Genomic DNA, 20,518 nt, shown 5'->3' with positions numbered 1-20,518 from the left:
TATAAGGGGTTTGCTTTGTATTTAACAAAGCATTGTTTAAGCAAAGAATTTATCATTTGAGTCTTGTAGAGGTAATAATTATAATATTAATTTTAAGTCTTCTTGAATTTATTATTCCAGTCTGCAAATCAGAATTTTTCACTCTTCACTATCAACTTAACAAATTCTTTTAGCCTTAAAAATGAAAACTCATTGTTTAAGGATTTCTATAGTATTTTATTTACACAAAAGAAGTAATATTTGACAAGAATTACACTACTGGTTTTGGTTGTGAATTGTTTTCTTCATGAAACTTGAGCAACTTTATTGTCTAAAGGAAAGTATTAATAGCCAATGACTAGAGGAAAATGATAATAGATTTATACTACTTACCCAACTTGTACAATATATTACTTGCCAACTATTTTTGTTTTTCCGTGATGTAGTGAGGGGACCAAATGGTGTTGCCAGAGTGTTGATTAAGGATGACCACCCATACAGAGTCCATCCCTAGAATGGTAGATGGAATTTGCTCTGTTCAGTATAAAATCTGTCTCAATTTTCAAGCTCTCTATGTTAGCCCACTGATGTTATTTATCATTTGTCTTGTATACCGTCAGCACCATTAACATCAAGTGAATTTAATTTATTTAAATTTTTACTTTAATCTTCAATTTTATTTCTTTTTTTTAAAAAAAAAAAAAAAAACAGGTTTTAATTCCACCTAAAGACATGATGTTCAGACTGAAAGATGAGTGTTCAAGTATGTCTGCTATATTAGAACAAGTAAAATATCGTGCTGAATGGCTGAAATATCAAGAAGCACAACGTCGTAAAGAGGAACAACAACTTGAAAAAGAGCGAGGTAAAGTAAAAAGATATGATCTTTTATTACTTTCTTCATTTCATTTTATTTACCTTTCCTATATCACTCCTCATTGAATACCATTGTGAATGTTTTTGTTATAGTTGTTTATAAGAGTTGGTGTTTTTATCTCATTACATATTTCAATATCTCTTGTGATTAATTTTTACTTATTTGCAATAATATATATATATATATATATATATATATATATATATATATATATATATATATATATATATATATATACAGAGCAAGTCAAAATTATGGAAACCCAACAACTTTAAAATCATTCCAGTTAGAATACTTTAACTTTCATGATAAGGTATCACAGAACTAACTTTACCTTTTGATGAGAAATAAAATTTCAACCTCTTCTTGGGAGGGCGGATGTGGCCCAGGTGTTGTCACTCAAATGTTTTAAATGGTAACACCCTTTGTGTGATACATCATTTTAAAAGTCTCTTTCAAGACAAGAAAAATGAATAGTATAAATAAAAAGTTGTTACAATGTTTTTACTCCAAATGGGAGTGGGATAAAATTTGTATTTTGAAAATTACTAAATTTAGTAAGTTCAAATAATAAAATTAAATAAAAAGAAGTCTTGCCAACCTTTTTACAACCGACTGACACACCATCAAACAAGAGAAAGAAGAGATTTTGAACATTTATTAAAATGAAATGTAAATAAGTAAGCAAAGGGATGCTTAATAATTAATGGTTTTTTTAAATAAATTTATTTGATATCCATTTATTCAAATTTTTATAAATTTATTTATTTGTGATAACAATTCCTTAAATTATCAATGTAATTTTTTTTTAAATCCTAAGTTATCCTGCTGCCATTTTGGGTACATATATCATAACAACTTTTTATTTATATATATTCTTTTAACTTTTAAGAGACCTGTAAAATTATGTATCACATTACGGGTGTTACCATTTAAAATATTTGAGTTACAACCCCTGCCCCCCCCCCCCCAAGAGGAGTTGAAATTCTATTTCTCATCAAAAGGTAAGGTAGTTGACTGATATTTTATCTTGAAAGTTACAGCTTTAACGTATTATGAAACATTTAACGATATTATGGAACAGCTTTAACGTTGTTTATGGGTTTTTATACTCTGTATATACATAAATATATATTGGAAAGAACTTTTTTTTTTTTGTGTTCTGAATAGTTTATATGAAATTCTGATGTGTTCATTTTTTTTAAATCTGGAAAATATATATTCAAATCTGTTTATGCTAAAAGTTGTATTTATTGATTTACATTAAGTTGATGGTCAGTGACTTGGATAATTACATTTAGTGAATGGATGACCTCCATGGCAGAGTAATGTCAGTCTTTCATCCAATGGTTCTGGGTTCAGATCTTAGTCAGGCATCACATTTTTCTAGAAGGTTGAACACTGAAAAAATTGGTCATGGAAAAGCTGACCTAATTAAAAAAATAGGGCCTCAGAAATAAGTGTAGTAAAGGTATGGAATTGTCATATGAGCAGTGCCATCTCACTGTGTACTTATGTGTTTTAGATGAACATTCATATTGTGTTTGGTTTGTTGTTTTTCATCATTAATAATTGTATTAAAGATAACCATGTTTACTACTATTGCAGTTCTATAGTATCTGAATATAACTTTTTCTGTGAAGTGGCATCAGATATAAGATTTATTTTATTAACTTGAACTCTTTTCAGTGTAGTGTGCTTAGTTTAGAATTTTTTATTTGAAATTATCATTTTATGAAGTTAACTAACTTTGTTCAGATCCTTTGACACTTGATATTTTATTTCTTTTACTCCACTTCCCAAGATTAAGAAATGCACTATGATTATTATATCATCACTGTGATTCCCCTTCTGGGCTGCTGAAAATTCATAAACAAAAGGGGTAAAAATGGTCTTGAAAGGTATAATTTGATGATAGTGTAAGCTAGAGTATCGTGTCTGATTCTTGAAAAATTTTCTCGCACTAACTCGATTCCCTACTAACTTTTGAAAAGAGGAACTAGAAGATAGATTCAGGCACAGCCAACCGCCCATTGAGCAGCTTTATTGCAACTGTAAGTCAGTGGGAAGAGAAAAAAGAGGTCATGGCAAGAACACATTAGAACCCTTCTAGAAGGTCCAAGAACAGAAACCCATGCGCTGAATTGAAGCCACTTCCATTATGCTTAACAAAGAAAGCTAACTCTCATTAATTATAATATGATAATGGAAGACAAATTGTAGAAACAAAAAGTAAACGTGTAAGTTCCAAGTGCTCTTTTTTATCATATGTTCATTAACTAATTATGAGAGCAGTACAAACCTAAACTAGAATTTTATTTATAATATAAATAAAATCCTTTTATTGTAGATCCTGTTAATCACAATACACTGTTTGATCATTGTGTTATAATGTAGTGTAAGTGAATGATAACAGGAGAGTTACATTTGATTACAGGTCAAAGTACATAAAAAAATTTTGAAATTCCTCTCTAGAAACATTGAAAATGAAAATGCTAAGTTGCAGCTGCTAAACATTTTCCCATGTACTTCTTATTCTTTAGTGTATGTTATATAGAGATACAAATCTTCTTAGTCACTAAATATGAGTTCGTTTTCCACATGCTGCCTTTCATAAAAACATTTTACATCTATGCTTCATCATGAAAATTTATTCCTAAACTGTCCCTGATTTCTAAAAAAGATTTCAGAATTTAAACCTCTTCATTCAAAAGAAATATTATAATGATTTCTTGGCACATCACTTCTTAGTAGTTCTTATAAAAACATACATCATAACAATGACTGATCATTGAAGTAGAGAAAAAGTTCAGGCAGTACCAATTTGTAAATTTAAATACATCATAAGCATAGAATCATAAATATATTATGGTAAGAAGGGAACAGAATTCTTATTGGTTTTTAACTATCACACGTGTACAAAATTTATATTCTTTGCAATGTGTATAAATAATGTTTTCAGTTTCTTTTTTGTATTATTGTCTTAATTTGCATTATTATTATTATTATTATTATTATTATTATTATTATTATTATTATTATTATTATTATTCCAGTGGCATATGCTCAGATTGATTGGCATGATTTTGTAGTCGTTGAAACAGTTGATTATTTGCCAGGTGAAGTTGGTAATTTTCCACCTCCTACAACACCTGATGAAGTTGGAGCACGTGTTTTGATGCAGGTATGTTTAAAAATAATTAGAGTATATCTTTTGCTTTTTATTTGGCGATAATAAACTTTCTTTTTGATCAGTCAGCCATAAAAATTAAAAATAAAAACAAAAAACTATTATATTTAATTTTAGTCATTAAAAGTTTCTTTCTTAGAAGTCTTCAATAGAATTACTTTAAATTATTATTTAATTTGTTGATGAATTACTAGTTAACAGCAAATGTTCTGAACAAAACCATGAACTTGGAAACATTCCCTCTTCGGGTCGATTGTCCTGGGAGAAACCAAGCTTCTACCTTGTAAAATGTAATCTAATATATTAGATAAATCATCATCATCATCGACAAGAAAGCTTTTCTATTATGTTGCAAGTAATAAGTTATAATCCATATTTTATAAAACGTTATTTTAATTTTGATTCTGTTTTTCCTGGTCTATTCTGGTTCAGTAGGGATCATTTAGCGATACAGCTCATAAGAGTTTGGTCTGCGTCTGGATTAGACCAACCGTTGAATTACTGTAATTAAATCATAAGCTGTTATAAGGCAGATTAATATAAGTAATTCTGATTACATAGTTTGTATGAATTACATGATTCCATGAATTTTTCTGATTTTTATAGTGTACTAGTAGCACATACAGATTGTTATTTTTAATTGCCTATGATTATTCCAATTTTACAAAAAGTAAAAGTGGAATAGAAAATGATGATTTCCAAATACATATTACGTAAGAGAACTCTTCCTTTACTTATTCTATCATTGTTGCTGTTTCTTTTTTATTTGGTTGTAAGACTTTCCACCAGTAGCATTTTGAAATTAAGGTCCATCTCTTTAATATTATATACTTGATGTGGTAACTCCATTACCATAGTGAGATTCCCACCATCTAATTACCTTCACCAGCATAGAATTATTACTTTGGATATTTAATAAATTTTGCCTTCCCTGTATAATTTCCCAAAAAAAAAAATCCATTTCTCATTGATGAGAAACCAAATGTAGAAAGGTTAATTTATTGTTTAAGAAATGCATTTGTTAATTATTTTACATCACTTATGATTTTAGCTGAAAATTTTAACAGTTTTTCCCTTCATCTAGTTACTGATGGTTGATGTTCCTATATTTAAATCGCATTGCAACAATCTGCTGTAATTTATATTTTCCAATATTTGTAACAGTTCCAGATCTTTTTTTATGTAATCTTACTAGATTTTCTCTTTTTTTGACATGAGAACTGATTTTATATATGAACATACACTACTGAAAGTTGGGAAGGCAGTAATACATAAAACTGAAAACTAATGTGGCATAATTGCATAATTTTAAACCATTTTGGTTTCTGGCAAATTTGGATATGGGAGATTTATTGCAAATTAAATATCTTTAGTTTATCTTATAATGTTTGTTTTGTATTCAAAGCACCTTTATAATATAGACTATTACTTCTTTAGATTTAGCAACTTACGCTTTATGTTTTTATCTGTTTTTAATTTATTACTTATAATTTTTTATGTGTATAAAAAAATTTTGTATTTTATAAATTGCTGAAAAAAATAGTTAAGATTGTAGAAGTGCTCTCTCTCTCTCTCCCTCTCCCCCCCCTCTCTCTCTCTCCTCTCTCTCTCTCTCTCTCTCTCTCTCTCTCTCTCTCTCTCTCTCTCTCTCTCCCTCCCCCTTCTTTTATGTGGTTGCTTTGTTCAACTGGTGTCAGTAGTTTACCTAAGGGAAAAGATTCCTATCGTACTGCTGTAGGAAGTTAGCCGAGAGATCTGACTTGCTACCAGCCAGATTAAGGCTCCAAGCACTTAATGGTGGACAGGTGCTTGCTGGCATTCAGCGGCGAATTGCTGTCTTTGACGAGATAAATTAATTATTGATGTCATATATGTTTTAGTAGTTGACGGGGTGCGCCTAACCATTTTAGTGATGTATGACAAGTGGGCGGTGGGATACGCAAGCGGGTGGTATGATATCACGCTTATTCCACTCATGCTTTTAGGTTAGCTGTAGGAGCTAGTTAGGACACTGGTTGCAAAACTTTTTCGTGGCTCACTAGCTGTTTATGGCACAGATATTCAGTCTTATGCTTTAGGGCAACCGAATGGAGTGGTGGCAGGAGAAATGCCAAGCAAACCAATACAGGTAAAAAAAAAGTTACATTGTACAAAAATTAAAGAGATATTAGATGTTTGGTTTTAAGTTGTGTTGTTTTTTTAATTTATTTTAGGAAAGAATAGAGGATGGCGTTGCAGAAGAAGAATCAGAGATGCAAATGGGCAGCGAAGGTGAACCAGAAGAAGCTGAAGAGGATGATGATGAAGAAGAGAGTGATGAAGAGGAAGAAGAAAGGGAACAGATTGAACAACCTAATAAAGAAGAACAGAAAGATAAAGAGGCTAAAGATGATACACAGGTATTTACTTTTTATGTTATTTTTAATTTGCAAAATGTCAGAGACTTGTATATGATGTATTTGGAACAGTAATTTAAACAAAATTAATTTCCCATGATTAGTGAGAAATACATATCTCCCACTAATACATATATATATATATATATGTCTGCGTATAATATACTGCCAAGTATTCTATACTTACAGGTTGGGCTAGGTAAATTCTCATTCAGTATTTGCCTTACAGAACTCAAAGAGAAGCTATGGTAAATGGTTATCAAATTAAATTAGCAAATAGCTCAAGAACTGTCTATAAAACATGAAAATGTATATAAAGCTAGGTACAGTTCTTGATTTTTAAATAATTATGTAGTAAAAGAATTATATCAGTAAATGTAAACGAATTAATTAAACATAAATTTAAATAAAATAAAAAAATAAAATAAAATATTCAAAACAAATAGATTGATGGGAAACTTAGTTTAGCAATGAGAAATACATTGCTAAATATTGATAAACTTTGATTTATTACGTAGTTGGGACATGATAAACCTTCAAAAGTAAAAAATTTCTGAAAGATTTGTATGATCTTTTTCTTATAAGAACATTAAACATTTAATTTGTCTAAATTTTCCTTAAGAGATACCTCTTTCAAAACTAACTTCTAATTGATTTGGGGGAAAATCGAAACAAATCTAAAGAAAAAAGATTTTACGTAAAGAAGTTAAATAATGTCTACATGAAATCTCCATATGATAGTCACCAACTGCACTCAAGATTTAAAGTAATGCAATGGAAGTTTTTTTTACCCTTATTGAAGAATTTCATCATCAGCATACCTAACTTATCAGGTTGTTAACCATTCTGTGAGCTCCTTATCTGTTTCAAAACATTGGCTAGCCATTTGGGCGATCATGAAGAGATAGTAATCATTTGACATAAAGTTATTACATTTTGGTGAAAAATCTCCCACCTAAGATTTTGAAAAAAGTCAAGTAAAACATTTATGAAACTTAAAAAGCTAGGTCACATGTTATTATACGTAAGAGAACACTCTTCATGAACATTCTACACTGTTTGTGTTGACCTCTCAAGAGTTTTTCTTGAAATGTGTAAAATCTTATTTAAAATTTCAGAAATAATAAAACCATGCAGTCATCCGTAATCTGTTCAGTGCTTTGAATAAGTTGATCAATTGATTTCGTATACAGGTATAGTCAAAATACGTTGATGGATATCCTGAAATATTTATCTGTTTTTACCCTAAATATCTAAAACACCAAACAAATAATTTATATCATTAATGGTATACTTCAATCATGGTGGAATCGTGGTGTAAATAGCTACAATTCAAGAAATAAAAAAGATAATATATACTGTGTGCTTTTTAGAATAAATTTAGTTAAAAAGTAGTCAAATTCACAGATACCAAATTTTATGGTATTTTACAAGTTAAAAACGCTTCCTTAATGTAATTTAATTGTTTTGAAACTAAATGTAAAAAAATTAAAATTTCTTTTTTGTTGGACAAATCTTATCTTATTTTACTTTATATACAAACAAACTGCATTAGCCAATGTAAGTGAAAATTTCAGATGATATAACGTATATTATCAAACCTTATTCTTTCAATTCAGATTGTGCACAGCATTTTATATTTTTAGTATTATTTTATAAGTATACATAGAACATTTTTTTTCATGTTTCCATTGTTAATATTGATTTTTAACTATTTTACTTCTACTGATGATAATACTCAAAATGTATGTTTGGGACTATTGAAGCAAATGTAATAACGTAGTTATAGATCTTTATTTTTTCAGTCTTAAGTGTTTCTTTCCTATTTTATGTTTCTTATATATATTTTTGCTATTATCGTTAGCTCTTACTTCTTACATAATATCTAATTTTGGGTAATTCATCAAAATTTTAGCAGTACTCTTGTACTAATTCAATGAAATACATACAAACTATGGTAACATACAAATTAATCCAAACACAGATGTTATTTAATAAAAAGTAACTTTATTTAGAAAAAAAATCGTACCTGTATCATTTGTGAATATCTAGTTATTAATATGTCTTCCTTTATTCTTAATGATTTCAGTACACAATTTGGCATTAATTCAACAATTGTAAGAATTTTTTTTTATTTCTTCATCATGAAACCATAACGAAATTGCTTTAATGAAGGTAAATTTTTGTGGTATAATTCATTTGAGAGTCATTATTGACTATTGTCAAAAGATTTTCAATTGAGTTTTAAGTCTGGGGGGTTTTTTGTTTAACCTCCAAGTCCACTGTTAGGTATTGCTTCAGAGGATGAGATGAATGATTTGTAGCATATGAAAAAATGCCATGCCTGACTGGGATTCGAATCCGAGACCTCCGGATGAAAGGCCAAGACGCTACCACTTGTGCCACAGAGGCCGGGAAAAGTCTGGGGAGTTGCCTGTCTGGGGAGTTACAGGAGCACTGTAATGTTTCATTCTTCAAAATATTTTTCCACTCCTTTGGCAGTATGGTATGTCTACAGATCTTGTTAGAATAATCTGGTGCCTTGTGGGAATTTGTTTTGAAGTTGTGTCACAACCCTTTCCTTCATAATTTTGGTATATTCATCATTTTTCTACATATCATCTGGAAGTAATGAACAAGGGCCTTCAAATGTCAAAGAACATCAACATATTTTCTTCTGGGGATGTTTGGTGATGTTGTACATGAGTCGGTGAAGTATTTTCATCTGATGCTTTTCTAATGTATGAACCCTTTTACCCTGAACATAAAAATGTGACTCATCAAAATACGTAACATTTTTCCAGTCTTCTGTGATCCAATTAGCATGAGATTTGGCCCACAAGAGCCATTTTTTTTGCACATTACTGGTGTTAAAAGCTGCTGTTTAGCTGGCCAACAAGCTTTTTGTCTAGCTGCAAGAAGTTATCATCTAACAGTTGGACACATGTAAATCTCTTCCACAGGTTGCTGATTTCAATTTACATCTACAGCAGATAATTTTGGAACAAGTTTTACTTACATCGAGTGTAGTTTTTCTTTTACGGCCCCATTTGTCTTTCTTTAAGGTGAAAAGAAACCAGTTTCTTTAGATTGTTTTAGAATAGCATTCACTCTCTCTCTCTTTTTCCTGTTTAGCCTCCGGTAACTACCGTTTAGATAATTCTTCAAAGGATGAATGAGGATGATATGTATGAGTGTAAATGAAGTGTAGTCATGTACATTCTCAGTTTGACCATTCCTGAGATGTGTGGTTAATGGAAACCCAACCACCAAAGAACACCGGTATCCACGATCTAGTATTCAAATCCATGTAAAAATAACTGGCTTTACTAGGACTTGAACACTGTAACTATCGACTTTCCAAATCAGCTGATTTGGGATGACGCGTTAACCACTAGACCAACCCGATGGGTATAGAATAGCATTCACTGACCCTAGTCCAACATCACACTCAGAAGCTATTTGTCGTGTCATGTCCTCAGTAAGAGAAATAATTTGCAAACACTTTCTTGGAGTTACGTCCATTATTATATATACAAGACGCACAGAAATAAATACGAAAATATGATTTTGTAATAAGAAATGAAATAAACTTTCATGAAACGCTATTTATAACGTTGAAATTGCTAAATAACCAAAGAACAATAATCATCTTGCATTACACAGACAACTTAAAGAATTGGTGTGATAAAGCAGTGTAGCCACAACATAGAAATAAACAAAAAATTTCTTGTGTTCAAATTAATTTGCACACTAATGTATATTTAATGTGTTTAAAAAATAAAGATTTTTTAGGCAATACAAATGGAATGATTTTCCTGGGATTGTAATCAATTACTTTATAATCCTTTCATGAAATTTTGTTCTCTTGTTCATATAAACAACAAAATTGCCACTCTGTGATAACACATCTTAAGATATACATAAAAGTTGACATAGTGCACTTATTTTCTGTACGGATAAAAAATTTATATTTATTTTTATCATTTTATTTTCAGGTGCAAGATATGGAAGAAGATTCATCTAGTGATGAAGACGAAAATGAAGATAGAGAAAAGAAACATTTACCAGAACCTCCTCCCCCACCTGATATATCCAAAAACATATTAGATGCTAAAAAATTACCCCTTCCACCTCAACCACCACTTCCACCAGCTCCTGATAAGGTTATTGTGAAAAAGGGATATGATCCTAAGCAAGGTAAATTTTATTTATTTATTTTTTAAACTAAAAAATAAACTACAAAACATTTTTATTACAGAAAATACTGAGATAAAAAAATGTCAACTTTGGTTGATAGGTTTCCATTTTAATAAGGGCCTATTTCATATTGATAAATTGTAAATAAATCTAAATGTACTGTAGTCTTTAATCAGTTTTTTTTATAAATATTGCTTATTAAAATTATAATATTCAAAAAAATTTCCATTTCATCTTTAGTGTGAATTATAATTAAGCGTTCACCTTTACTTATTGGTAAATGAAGTCCTACACCACTGTCATCAGCCCATGATTTTGCCATTGAATGAGATGATAAAACAGGATTCATCTAAGTATATGATCGCCCGGTTACATTTTCTAAAATCACTGATTGCTTCAAATGTTGAAATCCTTTCTACCTTATAGCATGTTTTGCAACTAAAATGTTCCTTTCTTTTCTGTTTTGCACCACTTAAACATAATTCTTTCAAAATTCTTCTTAAACTAGTTTCACCACCATTAAAAGTAATTTTAATTTTCGATTCTTTACAGAGTTAGTTAACTAACTGTTGCTCCCTTATTTTTGAGTGAAATTCATCCGCAGTTCACCTAACCATATGTTTATCAAAGTCATCTAATCTGGTAACTGGTTTAGAGCATTTCTTTTGGGGTGATTACGGACATTCTGGGCCTTCAGATCAAAGAAGTTTTATTTTCTTAGGCTTGAACTTGAGTTCTGGAACTGCCACAGGCAGCTGCAGTTCTCTCTTCACACTTCTTTGAAAACATTTGAGCTGCAAGGGGCACCAGTCAGCAGCTTTTATAAACATAATGGTATCAATTGCATCTTAACTGTATTTCACAGGGTTTGGTGTTCTGCTATGCAACTGTATAGGAGTTAGATGTTTGTGATTTTTTAATTTTCCTGCACCTAAAGATTATTCATGAAATCATACACATTCTTTCAACTTCGCGCACCTTTTTTTCCCCCTTTTTAGCCTCTGGTAATTACCTTCCAAATAATACTTCACATGATGAATGAGGATGATATGTATGAGTGTAAATGAAGTGTAGTCTTGTAAAGTCTCAATTCGACCATTCCGAAATGTGTGGTTAATTGAAACCCAACCACCAGAGAACACCAGTATCCACAATCTAGTATACAAATCCATGTAAACATAACTTCATTTTACTAGGACTTTATCTAGTAAGATCAAGTCCTAGTAAAATGAAGTTTTTATAACTCTCAACTTCACAACTTCGCGCACCTGTCTTCAAAGTTTTTCACCTTTCACAACAGACTTAAATTCAGACTAAACTATTCGCACATGAACGAACTACTTAAAAAAAGTTTGAACTGTAAACTGCAATAAAAACTTTTTACAAAATATCGTATTGGTCATTAACTGACTATGTAACAAAATACACCACACAACCAAAAGAACCATACTGAGAGACAGAATCATAGAACTGAATTTTATATACATGGGAAAGCTAAAGAGAAACAAAAACAAAATAAAAATAATTGTTTTGTAATTGAAACATGATATCATTTTCTTAATACTGTAGACACGCAAAAATACATTGCTATGTAAATCAACAGTTGCATCATGTTTATGCTACCAAGAGATGACTAATTATGGTGTACCAGTGTTGGTGACAACAATAATATAGTAGTGACGTGTGGGCTGATCATCTAAACGTATTATGTGGTGGCGGCTACTGTACCTATCTCATTGTCAGAAATGATTCACTTACTTTAAACCATTTAACTTTTAATCATTCGTAAATTTATTTCATGTTTATTTTTTTGTTAGGTTTTGTATTTTCTTTTTGCTGCTGTGACATTTTATAAGTATTGAATAGGAAACTTATTTTTATTGCATTTAAAATGATTGGTAAATATCACATTAAAAAGTGTAGCCAGAAGTTTTAACAGTGAGTAGTAACCTTTCATAACATTATGTCTGACATTTTTACCAATACATTGAACATATATTAGTTGTCAGTATTATGAATATCCAAAATATATATTACATATAGTGATGACATTGAGATAGCATTCACTTAAAAAAATCAGTTTAGAGAACAATGTTCTATTTAAATAACTCAATAGTTTTTGCAAAAATATGATATTATACACTTTAAAATTATCTAGTAGTAGTTAGTAGTGTGTACACTCTATAGGTGTTAATATAAAAAAATTATACAGCTAATTAAAGTTTTGTGTCTTACTGAAAACCAATATTGCTTGATACATCATTTAATGAAAAATCAGTTTACTCATACTACCAACAAATAGCAACTTGTAGTACAGTTAGAGCCCTAGACTACAAGCAGGCTAATTTTGAATTAAATAATATACACAGCTAAGAAATTTGTTTGTGATGACAAATAAAATATGTTAATTATTTATTTATACCTGAAAATAAAATGAAGAAATTCTTTATATTATTACAGATAAAATAGTTTACATTCCTTTAAAATTTTAACATTAATATAAAATTTATTAATATATTTTTCAAAAAATATAAAATATCTTGATTTTTAGGAAAATTATGGCCTTTTTTGTGTTAACATAATAAAATGCCAATTTTTAGATGTAGTCTTTTTGGCAAACCTATTGTAACATGAGGTAGTTTTATCTACCTCATGAGCAATTGTTTATCTGAATAGCATTAATGGAGCAATTTTTTATCACTATGTAAAAATGGAATTTGCGCTTGATTTCAGTAACATGTACATTTTCTGTTGTTTTTTTTTTATTATTGATTTATATAAACATGTTTAAAATCAAATAACATCAATTTGTGTAATTTATTGCAATAAATGGTTCTAATTTTCTTGTTCCATTATGTCATTTGTATTTAAACACCTGTATGCTGGCCTCCGTGGCATGAGTGGTAGCATCTTTGCCTTTCATCTGGAGGCCCCGGGTTCGAATCCCGGTCAGGCATGGGATTTTCACACATACTACAAATCATTCATCTCATCCTCTGAAGCAATACCTAACGGTGGTCCCCGAGGTTAAAGAAAATATATAAATTAATATTTCTTTTATGTGTTTTTATCTGTTAGAATTCATTATTTATGCGTATTCATTTTCTATATCATTATGGAAAATTATGCATATAATTTTCCATAATGCTGTACAGCATTCTATACTCTGTAAAATTATTCAGACTGTATTAACTATGTATCCATAAACGATTTTATTTTCTGTTTGTAATGGTGTAGTATCACTTTTATTTATTAAATCATATCAATAACTAACATATTAAGTGATACATTTTTGTATTATTTTATTTATATATTTTTATTGTTAATTTGTTTTTAGCTGCTGTTAACAAAATTAGCAAGGCTTTGGGTATGGAAGAATTTTTAATATCACCTATCAACGGTGAAAAAATTTTGGCCAGTAAAGTTCAGGAACATATGCGAATAGGACTTCTTGATCCACGTTGGGTGGAACAGCGGGATAAACATATTCAAGACAGATTAAATCAAGAAACTGTTTATGCACAAGGTAAGTTGTTAATTATTTTTATATAACACCATTTTAAATTTATATTACAATCTCAGTTTTAAGTTTTATAATATTTTGATTCTTTTTTTTTTTTTAATTGTATCTTAAATTATTACACTTAAATATTTCAGTCATGTAATTAATATTATACAGCCTGTATACTAATTTGTCAGAGTTAATTAGGTTTTAAAATCTTTAACATATGTATTTTGTAGTTTATCTGCTGTAATTATTTTAATTAATTTCAACTGTTGAACTCATTTAAGTTTTAAAATGTTATTTAATTTTTTAAGCATCTTTTAAGTATATTTATGGCTTTTAGTGATTGAAAACCTCAAAAGTTTGTTCTGTCTCTGAGAAAAGATAGATTCTTGTCAGGAATTAAGAAACTGCTGAAAGACTTACTTAATTGTTTTCTTTATACAATTGTCTGAAAAGAGATCCTTTATTTTTGGTTAATAACTATATAATAAAGTTCATAGATCATTTGTTTCAATAGTTAAAATATATATGAAATTTCTGATATTTGTTTCAATTTGTAAACTACATTTACAATGTTTTTTCTTACATTACCTGAATCAGCTTCTGTTTATCATGGTTAAAACATTAGGAAGTGAGGATTGTTTACATACATTATCCTAAATTGAGTGTGTTCTTTTTTTATTTTTATCTTTTGCTTCCTTTTAAACTAATATTATTTTTGTTCAATAGGTTCAGCAATTGAAGCCAGTTTAAAACAATTGGCTGAAAGACGTACGGATATTTTTGGTGTTGGTGATGAAGAAACTGCTATTGGTAAAAAGATCGGTGAGGAAGATAAAAAGAAAGAGGATAAGGTGAGGTTATTAGATACATAATTAAATATTATAGATCAGTCTCCTAAAGAAGCTGAAAGTCCATCTATGGTTTGTTTACCCTTTCCTTCCACTCAAGCTTTTCATTACTTTAATACGTATTTTCGCTCTACAAGTCCCTCTGTACATGAATATCTTCACTCATTGTTCAGACGTTGATGTTTGCTTACTATTTAGTTAATTATGCAAATTTATTGTACATTCAGTTTACTCAGACTATACTAAATTCATTGTAAAATTGTTCCATTATTAGTAGTGTTGAACAGTTCACTGTGATTAGTTGACTTGGCAATATGATTTAAATAATTAAGGAATGTATCAATTATTATCATGGTAATTCCAGATTCTAATTTTGTCTATATAAGTGTTTATTCTTACATATTTAAAGGATAAACAGGAAAGCATGATACAACATAATTTCATCAAACAAAAAACATATTTTTCATTAATTTCATGTGTAATTCTTTTTTCATTCAGTGGAATCAGTTATATTTTTTTACTTGTTCTTTTCTAAAATGCATCACGGCTGAGCTTCAGATAGGACAAATATTTAAGTTTATATACTGATTAAAAATAATTGACTTTGTATTATCATATAGTCTTATAAGGTGATAGACTTCAAAAATTGTTTACATAATACAGCTTTCAATTTCCAAGTGGAAGGAATTCTGTTCCTCATATTTTCTTTACTGTTGTAAAGAAACAACTTTACTTACTGTTATAAGATTAAAAAAAATTGTGTTTTCCTCTAATGTATTAATAATCTATCCTATAATATATCTTCTAATGTGTTTTCCTCTGTTGTTAATATCATAAACCCACAATCTGTAATTTAATGCTTTCAGATTTCTACAATCTAGCATTAAAATCTAAATAATGTATATTTTTTAGTTTGACTTGCCATAAAAATCTTCATTAGAAATTTTCCTTGATAAGACGTATATGTTGTAATTTTTGTGCCCTTACTTTATAGTATATCTCTTTTGGTTGAATTAGAGTTTACTTTTTGTACTCTAAAATCCAAAACTCTTTTTGTTATTTTTTATTAATTTGTGCAGGTCACATGGGATGGTCATACTTCAAGTGTAGAGGCAGCAACAAGAGCTGCTCGTGCAAATATCACTCTAGAAGAGCAGATTCATCAGATTCACAAAGTGAAAGGCCTTTTGCCTGATGAAGAAAAAGAGAAGATCGGTCCTAAACCAGTTACAACATCATCATCTTCTATAACACCTACATCTGCACCACCTGCCCCTCCCACAGCACCTCCTCCAAAACCACCTGCGCCAACAACTGCACCTCCACCACCAGTACCGGCTCCTGCCACAGCTCCTGCACCACCACCACCACAACCTCCTTTACCAATGACTCCTATGGCACCACTTCCTCCACCACCTGGCATATTACCCCCACCACAACCGCCCATGATGATGGTACCTGCACCGATGCCAATACGACCTCCTCCGATGATGGGTAAGCTATTTATTGTTAAGTTATTCTTAGTTATGACAGTACTAGAAAAAACAAATACAGATATATAAAATGTACTTACTCATATTGTTAAACTTATCTAAAGAATAATCTGTTTAAATTGTTCCAAATTTAGTAAAATATGAAGTAAAGTTAATAAAGTATAGCAAATTTTATGATATGGTTTATTGATTTTTAAATTTCTGCTTAAAATATGTTCAGAAAGAGTAATTTTTGTGTTAATAAAAGAAAATTAATTAATATTTATCACATGTATGCCGACATGTATGAAAAGTAAATATACAGAAAACATAATCTAGCAGAAAAAGAAAGCTAATCAATTTAAATTTTTTTCACTCTCTGAAATCCTTCTTGTTGAATTCAGTTATTTAAATTGTTTCTATTTGATTTAAAAAAATTAATTTAAGGAAAGAGTTTTCTGAAGTACAAACTAATTGTGATGATTAATCTTGATGCATTGTGAACAATGGGGAAGTAGTAGGTACCCTATGTTGTACTCAGCATTAGAGCTGTCCTGTTATAATAAACTTTGTGGTATATTATAGAGTATTCAAATGTTTTGCATTGTTAACATTGTTGTATTGATGAATCTAATAAAGAAAAGAATGTAATGTACAATTATACTCATTTTAACAGTAAATTATTTGTTTAAAACCCTGTCAAAAGATAGAGCACTGCTTTTAAACACTACTGCAACGATAAATTCTGGATTATTTCTCACTGTTAGGTACAGGCTCTGTTAAGCTGAACATGATATAGATTTTATGCCTAAAAAAAACCAGGACTCTTTACTGCTTCACGTACCCTATTACACAAAACCATTCATTTAATTGGCCCTTCAAAGCTTCTGTATTTCTTGTTTTAATTTTGTGATATTTATCCTTAAAATTTACAAAAAAGGATGAAGAATTTACATAAAATTTTAATTAATTCATCATAAAAGGATGAAGAATCTGTAAATCGATAATAATCTACATATTGAGATTTTCCTAAATCCTCAATAATATGCTGAACTAATGTTTTTTTTTGTCTTCAGTCATTTATCATTTAGGGAATCTTTGAGACAAGATTCCCTGTTTAGTGCCAGTCACTTCATTTTGTTATACCCCTTACATCCTACATCCCTATCTATTTGTTTTACAAATGCCAAATGTTGCATGGCCTGCACAATTTTTCCCATCTACCTGTCCCTCCAATATCAAAGCGACTATTCCAGGATGCCTTAAGATGTGGCCTATAAGTCTATCTCTTCTTTTAGCTATATTTTTCAAAATACTTATTTTTTCATCAGTTTGCTGCAATACCTCTTCATTTGTCACTTTATCCACCCATCTGATTTTTAACACTCTCCTATAGCACTACATTTCAAAAGGTTCTAATCTTTTCTTCTCAGATACTCTGAGCTTCAAAGTTTCACTTCAGTATAAAGCTGTGCTCCAAACATATACTTTCAAACATGTTTTTCTGATGTTAAACATCAGGAAACATTAAAATCATCATTAATTTAAAATTAATCTTTAAAGTAAGCAAATTATATTTCTGACTGAAAGTTTGTTTTGCTTCTGCTATTCGGCATTTTATATCGCTCCTGCTTTATCCATCTTTAGTAATTCTACTTTCCAAGTAACAAAATTCTTCTACCTTCATTAACAGGAGGTATTAACTGTCTAATGTATTAGATAGTTAATTAAAATACAGTAGTTGAATAATTATTTTTATTTATAAAATCTAGTAACAGATCCTACACACAACCTAGGTTGAGATGGATATGTAAGTTTTGTTAAAATTAAGGTGCTGTTTTTTAATCAAGTTTTTATTCACAAATAGATCAAAAACATTAACAGTTGTGTTTTAATCATATCTGTTCACAAGTAATTTTTAGAGATATTAAATTTCAGCTCATATTTTGTAATGTTAGTGTAAATTAATTTGTAATAATTGGTTGGGATATAAGGCTTAAATTGTTATTACAGTGTGTTATTCAGTTAAAAGATGACTGTAATCTGGTATTGACTTAAATATAAGTATTTCAATTTTTGATTTGATGTTTATGTATCATTCAGTAGTGTTCAAGAGGCATGACTGAGGTTGTAAGGGCTGCAACCCTTAAAATTAATGTTTCACAACACCTGTATTGTCTCAAGGAGTAACTTCCAAGAAATTAAAGAATGTGAGATAATGATAAGATTCCAACAACCAAAGTCATGTTCAGTAAATCATTCCCATCAGAATGCCACTTGGAATTGGCATATCCTAGTGACTAATGATATGACACTCGATACAATTTAAAATTTATGAATTTATTTAAATGGATTTTGAAATTTTTGTTGTCAATTTGATTTTTATAAATAAAAATTAATTAAATTGATTGAAACTAGCTTTTCTATGATTCCTGAACACCAAAAAGATGTATTATTTTTCGTTTTTTGTATAAAATTGTTTCAGTACCTCCAAGACCTCCATTTCCAGTTGTGGCTCCAAATCCACCCATGCCTCCTGGTGGATTTATGGGTGCTCCTGGTGCTCCATTGCCACCACAACCCCCACAACCAACTTCACAACCTTCTGTAAGTAGATCTATTATATGTAAGTTTATCTTTAGTTTTGCTCTTTTTATTATTCACATCTTATTTCTTCTTAATCTTTCATATGAGACTTAATCTACAATCTACACTCTGTCCTACAGATAATATCTTTTTTTAATTAATTAATTAGTTTTTTAACCTTATATGTGTGGTTATTTTCATGTGATGTAAAATTGATCACTGCTGTTCATTCATGAAGAGGAGAACTGAAAATACGAAAGTAAGTGCCATTTTTTAATTAATTTTGCATTTGGTTGGTTTCTAGTTTTATGTTTTATGCCAACTCTTCCTGTCTTCTTCATTATTGTATCAGTATAATTGCAGTTAGAACTATTGCTAAAGGCCACTGAAATTAAAAGTTCAATTAAACTGTCAATTTTAGGATATATTATCATGTTATATTAGAAAATCTTTTTTAATATCTCAGACAGTTGATGCCTCATGGAATAGTAATTAGTAAATGGTCAACTACCAGCTGATCAGTAATGATTATTTTTTAAACATTCTAGTAGTTTCCCAAGTATTACCAATTAATACAAGTGTGCTTCTTCTGTCTGTTGTAAATCATCAACAAATGCATTTTTTATTGTTACTGTAGTCTTAATTTTTATGATAACATATCATTATTATTAATTATAAATAGCTTATTATAAAATTATGAATTTTATTGATATATAAACAAAGTATTTAATTGATTGCTTTTGAGTATCTTTCATATTAATAAACATTCAAAAACTATTTCATTAATATTATACAGGGCAATTCTAATTGATGGACTCAATGTTAGTAACTGTATATTTCCTGAAGAATGCGTAGTATCTGACTGATCTATGTAGTAGTTCTGTGTTCTTAAGTTCAGCAAATCTCAGTCAGAAACTGCAGTGCAATTGTGCATTTCATTTCAGATTTAACATTCACCCTTCAATAAGGAAAAGTGTATTTCATTGGTTTCACCTGTTTGAACAAACAGGGTGTCTGTGTAAAGGCAAGAGCACAGGCCGACTGTGTGTGGCAGAGGAGTACGTGAGACGAACTGAAGAAAGTTTTGTGTGAAGCCCAAGAAAGTCAACCAATAGAGCGTGTAGAAAAGTTGGAATACTTCAACTAACTGTCTGGGTCATGTTTTGAAATGTTTAATTTTCAAGCCATACCACCTTCAACTTTTACAGGCTCTTCGCAGAGGTGACAAACCAAAGCATGTTGAATTTTGTGATCAGATGCTTGAAAACACGGAGGGAGTATGACACTTTTCTTTCACGTTAAATTTTTTGCTATAAAGTAAGGTTCCACCTCAGTGGAAAAGTGAAGAGACACAATGTTTGCATATAGGGTCTACAAAATCCCCATGACACACTGCAACATTAGAGAGTCTCCCCCAAGGTTAACGTGTTGTGCACCCTATTGCAAACAAAGGTTTATG

The 20,518-nt window shown here is 30.0% G+C and overlaps 1 protein-coding gene across 2 annotated transcripts in view; it reads left to right on the top strand.

The window, feature by feature from the left end:
- The window catches only part of Sf3a1 (splicing factor 3a subunit 1), a 39,869-nt gene that overhangs the window by 15,535 nt on the left and 3,816 nt on the right, over positions 1-20,518 (top strand). The window contains exons 5-13 of one of the 2 annotated variants that reach the window (XM_075374444.1): positions 691-844; positions 3,913-4,040; positions 6,260-6,445; positions 10,441-10,642; positions 13,980-14,168; positions 14,880-15,004; positions 16,081-16,495; positions 18,959-19,080; positions 19,298-19,318. In XM_075374444.1, coding sequence (XP_075230559.1) covers positions 691-844; positions 3,913-4,040; positions 6,260-6,445; positions 10,441-10,642; positions 13,980-14,168; positions 14,880-15,004; positions 16,081-16,495; positions 18,959-19,080; positions 19,298-19,318 — 1,542 coding nt within the window. The remainder of the gene's footprint in view (positions 1-690; positions 845-3,912; positions 4,041-6,259; positions 6,446-10,440; positions 10,643-13,979; positions 14,169-14,879; positions 15,005-16,080; positions 16,496-18,958; positions 19,081-19,297; positions 19,319-20,518) is intronic. The other variant, XM_075374445.1, reaches the window with a different exon arrangement.

This window comes from Lycorma delicatula, chromosome 9, assembly GCF_047948215.1.
Source record: "Lycorma delicatula isolate Av1 chromosome 9, ASM4794821v1, whole genome shotgun sequence".
Lineage (NCBI taxonomy): Eukaryota > Metazoa > Arthropoda > Insecta > Hemiptera > Fulgoridae > Lycorma > Lycorma delicatula.
This window is presented reverse-complemented; position numbering and strand designations above follow the sequence as displayed.